The sequence below is a fragment of the Penaeus chinensis genome, chromosome 34 (genome assembly GCF_019202785.1).
Source record: "Penaeus chinensis breed Huanghai No. 1 chromosome 34, ASM1920278v2, whole genome shotgun sequence".
NCBI classification, from domain to species: domain Eukaryota; kingdom Metazoa; phylum Arthropoda; class Malacostraca; order Decapoda; family Penaeidae; genus Penaeus; species Penaeus chinensis.
Window position 1 is genome coordinate 14,553,731 of NC_061852.1, and position 9,193 is coordinate 14,562,923.

At 34.0% G+C, this 9,193-nt stretch overlaps 1 protein-coding gene across 1 annotated transcript in view; it reads left to right on the forward strand.

Annotated features, from left to right (window-relative positions):
- The first annotated feature begins 2,731 nt into the window (after positions 1 to 2,731).
- The window catches only part of LOC125043793 (cleavage and polyadenylation specificity factor subunit 4-like), a 13,658-nt gene continuing 7,196 nt past the window's right edge, over positions 2,732 to 9,193 (forward strand). Inside the window, exons 1-3 of the mRNA XM_047640090.1 lie at positions 2,732 to 2,994; positions 6,842 to 7,045; positions 7,875 to 8,064. Of these exons, the coding sequence (XP_047496046.1) occupies positions 2,892 to 2,994; positions 6,842 to 7,045; positions 7,875 to 8,064 (497 nt within the window). The 5' untranslated portion in view covers positions 2,732 to 2,891. The remainder of the gene's footprint in view (positions 2,995 to 6,841; positions 7,046 to 7,874; positions 8,065 to 9,193) is intronic.

Below are 9,193 nucleotides of genomic sequence, written 5' to 3' on the forward strand. Positions count from 1 at the left end.
GATAGTGGCGGTGGTGGTGATGGTTGTGATGATGATGAGGATAATGGCGATGCTAAAGATGATGATAAAGATGGTTGTGTTGATAATGATAATCATCTTTAAAATAATATCCTTCAATGATATCTGCGCAGCTTCCGTCATTAATTAAGTGTTTGATCTCACTAATTCATCCAAGCAATCAGTGATTTCTTTAAATAATCCGATTCTAATTATATTCATGTTATAGACCTATGTTATTTTTTTATGAGACAAGGAAGTTTTAGCTGTTAGATTTTTTATTTTTTTACTGTTTTTTAGCTGTTGCTTTCTCTTTAAGCTGTCATATTCTCCGCTAATGTTTTTTTTAGCGAATGACTTCATTTATGTTGCAATGGTTTTCTGAAATTACTGGTAATATGGTAATAGGTATCAGTTAACAGAGCAGTTTGATTCCAGTGGATCTGATATAACGCTTGATCTGAAGTTATCTGATTTCATATGGGTAAACTTGCATTGGTCGTCCCTGATCAGAACGCTTAAAGTTGAAAAAAACGGAATAAAAGTGAATATATATATATATATATGTGTGTGTGTGTGTGTGTGTGTGTGTGTATGTGTGTGTGTGTGTGTGTGTGTGTGTAATAACAAAAACAAGCATCTTTTACAGCTTAATAAAATCCCGTTTTCTGCAAGCGATTAGGGTGTGGTAATAAAAATCAATAATAAATAAAAAAAAAAAAATAGATAAAAAAATTAAGATGAAATAAAATTGCCATGTGTACTTACATAATATATATTTATCAGTGATTTCATTACACTGATTTACACAATAGACATGTATCATAAGAATTTAATCATATAGCTTCACATTTCTATACGTGAAACAATTTTTCCTTATCGAAGTTTAGTGCATTGAAATAATATCAGAACTTTTATATGCACCATTACGGTGATCGTTTTAATGAAAGACGAAATAGTGAAGGCATTTCTGATTCCAGGTACTTCAGGTAGTGATGAAACACAGGTAACACTTGGTAGTATGGCTTAGCTGATAGAATCCCCCCTTCCCCCTTGAATGTGTGTTGTTATAATCACACACTTGACTATCATGTTTAAAACTCTCAGCATCGAAAATAGCAAAGTGTAAAAAATAAAAATCCGTCTTCATGGAGGCTTTGAAACGCTGTGCAAGGCTGGTGGCGATGGTGGTGGTGGGGTGGGGGGGGGGTGCCGTTTTTTCACAGTGTGGTATTTTGGTCGATAGGGGTGGGGGTGGGGGGAGGAGGGTGATAGAGACCCACAACCCCTTCAGCAATAAAGATAATATAAAAATATAATGGTAATGATGTGATTGAAGTATAATTATATATATTTTGTTTTTGTACTCCTGGTAGTAATAATAATAGTATAATAGAATGCTAATAGCGAAAATGAGAATTATATATGATGATGATTAATATTACTATAATGATAATGATCGTTATCATTGTTAATCATAATAGTACTGCCATCATCCACACTATTAGTATTTGTATTTCTACTGATTTTTTTTATTGTTATTTAACTTGTCGTTGCTGTTGTTGCAAATATTACCATTATTAATATTGTTGTTGTTGTCATTTAATGGTCATGGTTATTAACATCACCTAAATATTAGTAGTATAATCATTGCTATCAATATAATTTTCCTTTTTCTTTTCTTTTCTGCATTTACTGCTATCATATCACTGAATTGCCCAAATTAGTTTTTTCATATTATAGTTAACCTGAGCTTTTTCATCATTATCGTTTTTACCTATATGTTAACATCACTGTCAACACACTGATTGGTTATTTTCAATATTACCGTATTATCATCATTTTTTAGTATTGTTATCATTCTTATCATTGCCGTTGATTTTATTATAGCTATCAGTCACAATTATTTCCAGTACCATCATCACTAATAATAATATTTTTGCTTCTTGAATCACTATTATCATAATTACACACACACACGCACATACACACACACACACACACACATACACACACACACACTCACATACACACACACACACTCACATACACACACACACATACAATCACACACACACACACACACACACACATACAATCACACACACACACACACACACACACACACACACACACACACACACACACACACACACACACACACACACACACACATATATATATATATATATATATATATATATATATATTCCCCTATATATCTATATCAGTGCACCTGTGTATATGTCCGTTTATCTGCCTGTCTACTCATGTATTGATTTATATATTATCTATCTAACTATCTACCTGCGGTTCATCTATCCAATTTCTATATCTATTTGTATATGTGTATATATGCATCTGTTTTCTCTCTTTCGTCTCTCTTTACATATGTATGTGTATATATGTGCACATGTGTTTATGCATATATTCATATAAATGCATACATATGTAATAAAGTCTGTTGATAGTTTCCTCCTCGTATCATATCATTTGATGAGTATTCCAGCGAAGTTAGGATCCGCTTTAGACAAAATAACAAGAATCTCACTTCCGAGCATGGTTCCAATATTTTCGATAGGCCCCTCTTTGCTGCGTTCTTTATGAAAACTAGAACAAATTCTGACATAAGCATCAGTTCAATAAATATTTGATGGACATGGAGATATATATACAAGGTAAAATTACAAGATTATATTAATTTAAAATTTCTTTTTGAAAACTATGACACTCCGGAAGAATTACAAGACACATAAACAAACAGCAACTTGACTGACTCGGTTTTGTGTAGTTGGGCAGGAACTGTCAGTTTTCTTAGTGTTTGAGAGGGCTGTGGGGCCTCTTTCGGCTTCTTTTTCTTCTCTCGGTAGCATTGTATTGAAACAAATTCGAAAATGGAGATTATAGTGGCGAACGTCGACAAAATCACGTTCGATATAGAGACACAGTTGGAGGAGCAAGTGGGAGCCCAACTTCTCCCTTTCCCCGGCATGGATAGTAAGTGGAAAATCTCGATTGGAAAGTGTCAGATTTTGCTTTATTCTCTGCACTAATGGTTGGTAAGGGTTTATTCTGGTTAACCTGATGGAGAGGATTATTTAGAGTGTGTTATTGTGGAGTATCAAAGCTCGGTATTTGTGTTCGAGTGTAATTGTGTTAATAGTTCTAAGATTGTACATATTTTGCCTGAATTATGCTTAATATTTCCTTAGCACATATGAAACCTTAAGGATATTGTTGTATTGTAGTATTTTTCATAAAATTATAGGGTAAATCTTTAGAATACCTCCACATAACCAGTTGCAATGATTGTGGTATCAGTGGATTTGTAAGCACAAAATGAAACCATGTGCTATGGAGACCTCAGCAACACTGACATGAGACCACCAGTAATGCATCCATAGACGCTACAAAGGCTGAGTGAGGAGGTTGTTTGCTATCGCTCTTCAACATATTTCATGGAGTCGCTGTGAGTTGCGACGCCTCACCTCACCTATGCTACTGCCACAGCTTCCTTCTTAGGGAAGGTGTTTGTAGTAGGTGTGGGCAGCTGGCATGCCAGGACCTCACATCAGGGGGGGAGGGGGATTGTAAGGTGCCATATTTTATGTATGTTATTGTTATTGTATACCCCAGTTTTCCTGGTACCTATCATGCCCTCCCCTGCTATCAGAGCCAAGAATGTATGATTTTGAGGGATTTAAATGGTATATTTTTCTCTACATTTTTGGATAGAGGATGAGAGGAATCCTACATCATGATTGGTAATGCAAAGGTATTTTGAACAATTGCCAATACTAGATTTGGAAAGAGTGATTGATTGCAGCAAAAGTGCTTATGCAAAACTGATAATCCTTGCTCTATTCTCAAAGCACTGTAAAAAATTGTTTTGTACCAAGTGAGATGCTCTTGCACTTTCTTTTCTTTTTTGCTGTCTTCATCTTTATTTGATATCCTTCTGGGAGCCATTTTTGAGGTTGCTACATCATAAAGGAGCAAAAATATCTAAGCGTGGATGGGCAACGACCCTAACAATAAGTGCTGCGTGGGAGGAGGAGGGAGGGGAAAAAGATGCTTATGAAAATCTGGGAACGATTTAGTGATACACCATGCCTTAGTTTGAAAATACCACCATTTTGAATCATCTGTATTGTACAGTAAAAAGTGGTAGTCATGGGGGAGGGGGAATCATGTTAAAACAAAATACCTCAAACATGAAACATGTTGAATGAGGTTTACTTGTGTGTATGTGTATAATATATATATACATATACATATACATATACATATACATATACATATACATATACATATACATATACATATACATATACATATACATATACATATACATTACATATATATATACATTTTATATTTTATATATTATATATTATATATTATATATTATATATATTATATATAAATATATATATATATATATATATATTATATATATGTATTATATATTTTATATATATATATATATATATATATATATATATATATATATATATATATATATATGCAGAGAAAATTACCCACTAGCAATAGTTGACATATATAGTGAATAATCACAGATGCCATACAACACCTCATCACGTCCTGAGTCAGTGTCCTGATTCCAGAGATGAAGTCAAAAGCACCTTACCAGAAGCCTATACAATCACCCAGGCATGGAACAGCATGTACTAATGTGTGCCCACCATTCCCTAATTTTTCTAAAAAAAATTACTAGTTGTAATTGGGTTACACATATAAAGTCCAAGTATAGGCCAAATCTCATCAAACCTTGACCCTTTTTAACCGAATCGGCACATAGGGCAAGAATGCCATGCCCACTGTAATACAAGTTATGTATTGCATTTACACATAGATGGCTCTACAAGTGCTTAGTCACCAAGGAGTTAGTTATTAGACCTACCTATCTTTCCTGTTTACCCTTTTCCTTAACTTTTGGAAAGGGTCTTTTACATTATTTTATTGTTTTAAATGTTACCAAGATTTTGATAACAATTTAGTAATCATAAAATCAATAACAATAATAACAGTATCGATATCAATTGTATTAACCCAATGCCGCCAGGGAAAATGAAAAAAAAATGGGGAAAATGCTGTGCCTATTTTCTATATTTTTGTGAAATGTCTGCCCATAGATGGCTCTGCTAGTGCTTATCCACAAAGGAGTTAATTAGTAGACCTTGTGACCTTACCTGATTTGAATTGGCGGGAAAAACGTATTTTTTACTAGTGCTATGAATATCGATGGTGTTATTTTTATTATAAACATTATAATTATTATAATGTTTTTTTAATATTAATAACAGTAAAATAAGATAATGTAAAATATTTTGTAAATCAAAGAAAAGGGTGAATGGGCGAGACGGGCAGTACTCGTAAATGGCTCATTGGTGACTTAGTACAAATATAGCCATCTATGTGTAAACACAATCAAACAAGTACTAACAGTGGGCATAGCACGTGTCTACCCGTCGGCAAGGAGTTAAATTGAAAAAGACATTTTCCCGGCAATTCAAAGAATGGGGAAATTAGCATCAGTCACAAGGGCTACTGATAAACTACTTGCCGTCTGAGCACATGTAGAGCCACCTGTATGTGACAAATTTCACAAAAAACTACAGGGGACAGAACATAAACCCATGGTGGTTGGTTAAGATGGTCATCATTACTTTTCTGTCCTGTGATTCTACATATCATGATTTGGCAAATATGATAATGATAATAGTGACTTTTCTCAGTAAATCCCCATAATGTGACCATACATAGAGAATACTAAAGTTATGGCTATAAAACAATTATAAAACAAGACTGTTAGGTTGGAAGATAATCTGAACCTTGGCAATGGCAAGCAAACCTCCACTATGTATCTAGCAAGATAGAGCTTGCTGGTCTCCCTGGTAGGGTATTAACAAATATGGGGATCATTTCATAGAGCCAGTCCTAAAACCCATCAGATTTGTATCAATGGACTCCTGTCATTAGCTACTAACTATGTAAAGCAGAAATAGTCAGTGGAATCAATAGGCAACCAGAGTGTGAAGATTCGAAACTCCATACCCCAGTACAGTAACAGAGGGGCGAGTATATAGCAAGTATCCGCTTTTCTTAATTTGATGTGATTATTTTAGATTACTGATTTATTTTTGCAGTGATAGTAGGGTTGACTGCCTTAATTGTCACGTTTTTTCCCCTCAAATCCATTCAGGTGAATCAACAGTTATGTAATGTTTGAGAGAGTTGTCTCAGAAATCACTTTTGTGTAATCTGAGTTCTGCACAGCTATAAGTATTGGTAATATTATTAGCCACTAAAAGCCTTAACATATTTCTTGTAGGTAGATGAAGCATCAGCAGAAATTATGTGTAAAAGATTTACATAGCAGTAGTTACATGCTGAGTATCCATAATATTACTAATTTAGTACTGTTACGACTGTGTGCGTGTGTGAGAGAGAGAGAGAGAGAGAGAGAGAGAGAGAGAGAGAGAGAGAGAGAGAGAGAGAGAGAGAGAGAGAGAGAGTGTGTGTGTGTGTGTGTGTGTGTGTGTGTGTGTGTGTGTGTGTGTGTGTGTGTGTGTGTGTGTGTGTGTGTGTGTGTGTGTGTGTGTGTGTGTGTGTGTGTGTGTGTGTGTGTGTGTGTGTGTGTGTGTGTGTGTGTGTGTGTGTGTGTGTGTGTGTGTGTGTGTGTGTGTGTGTGTGTGTGTAGAAAATGGGATGGGGAAAATTGATGGTATTTTCTTGTAAAGAAGATTTTGATGATTTGTTTAATAATGGACTCTGTGGAATCTTTCTTATCTGTTATTCATTCTTTTTCTTTCAATTTCAGAATCCGTGGCCGCAGTATGCACATTTTATATGCGGGGAAATTGCAGCAAAAGCGTGAATTGCCCTTTCCGCCATGTGTGTGGAGACAGGACAGTGGTTTGTAAACATTGGCTTCGAGGTCTTTGCAAGAAGGGAGATCGTTGTGAATTTCTTCACGAGTACGACATGTCAAAGATGCCTGAGTGTTATTTCTATTCGAGATTTAGTAAGTGAAACTTTTTTTTTTACCCATTTTATGTATGTTATCATTTTCATTATAAAACATCACATTATTGATGAGAAATGAGATCTGCCAAGTAAAAAAATTAAAAAGCATGAACTGTGTGTGTGTGTATATATATGTGTGTGTGTGTGTGTGTGTATATATATATATATATATATATATATATATATATATATATATATATATATTTATATATATTTATATATAAAAAGTTGATTATTTCCCTAATAGTTCAGTTTTTATTCTGTAAAATAGATTTTGCAATCTTACATATTGATATTCTGTTTTAATTAACCCAATGCTGCCGGGGAAAATTAATAAAAAATGGGGAAAATGCTGTGTTCATTTTTTAGAATTTTTGTGAAATGTCTCTGCACATAGATGGCTCTACTAGTGCTTAGCCACAAAGGAGTTAGTTTGTAGACTTTGTGACCTTACCTGATTTGCATTGGTGGGAAAAATGTATTTTTTACTAATGCTATGAATATCGATGATGTTATCTTTATCATAAACATTATAATTACTGTAATGTTATAAACATTAGTAACAGCAAAATAAGATAACGTAAAATATTTTCACAAATCAAATAAAAGGTAAATGGGCGAGACAGGGAGTACTCGTAACTGGCTCATTGGTGACTTGGTACAAGTGTAGCCATCTGTGTGTAAAAACAATTAAACAAGTAAACTCACAGTGGGCATGGCACATACATACATGTCATGCCCGTTGACACTGGGTTAAAGATAGAATATCGAGATGGATATAAGGATAAAGAGGGATGAATGATATCATCGAAACGCACTATTTTCAGATGCTTGCCACAACAAGGAGTGTCCATTTCTTCACATTAATCCTGACATGAAAATGAAGGATTGTCCGTGGTATGATAGAGGATTCTGTCGCCACGGGCCACAGTGTAGGAATCGCCATGTTCGCCGTGTACTGTGCATGAACTACTTTGCTGGTTTCTGTCCTGAGGGTTCTAATTGTAAATTCATGCAGTAAGTATGATTATTGTTGTTAATATTGATATTTTTATTAGTATTGTTGTTATTGAACAAAATAACACCTGATTTATCTAAGTTCTTTAGAAATTAAGGCATCATGAGCTTGTTTTGTCATATACCATAGGCCTAATTTAATAACAAAAAATACAGTCCCATGGAGTCAGTGCATTTAAATTTTTACTGAAGTTTGAAAGGTTTCTCATCTGTGCAAATTTCTTTAATCTAAGACATTTAAGTTAGAAAAACTAATGAATTTCTACCTTATTGTATGAATTAAAAGAAGAGGTAATATATTGATTTTACTATAATTTTAGATTATTTAATCAAATTTCATCAAGTAAGGTTTCAATATTTTAAAAAGTTTCAATATTTGTATAAATGAACTTTCCTGAATAATTCATAGAACTTGGCTGGCATGTGGTTGGTGGAAACTTCTTTTTAAAAATGACATCAATTCATTTACTCCTAATTTTATCAAAATCTAATTCTCATGGTCACAGCATCGCATTTTTTCTTGTTGCATGTGAACCATAGATTTTTTTTTTTTTTTTTTTTTTTTTTTTTATGGAAATTTGTCAGAATGCTACAGCTTCCAGACCACATTCTCCTTCCAAGAGATTCTAATAAAGTGGGAGGATCTAGAAAAAAATATTCCATAGTCAATGAGGACATTATGCTTAGTCAGTCAACATAATCATGAAATGTATGGTGACATTCACATGAAATGTTTAATATGGGCAGTATGCTTTTATTTTGATATCATTTGCAATATTTGCAACATTTGCTCTTTAAATCAGTATTGAGAACCTGAAGAGCACTCTAGGAAATGTAGAAATTGCCTGATTATTCAATAAGAATTGTACAGCAAGAAGCAAGGTATCTTTTACACAAGTAGACCCACTTCATCTTGATGAAAATCCCAGTTTATAACTTCCAAGCCCCTGCCTCATGATGATTTTAGATACATAAGTGAAACTGGCCTGATCAGACTAGAAGGAGCACTGACTTCTAAATGTTGCAAGGGAATACTGAAAAATTATACCAGAGGGGAATGTTTGAATATATCAATGGGGATAGTTTCTTTTTTTAGGGTCACCTTCGCTAAATGTATCTATTACCTATA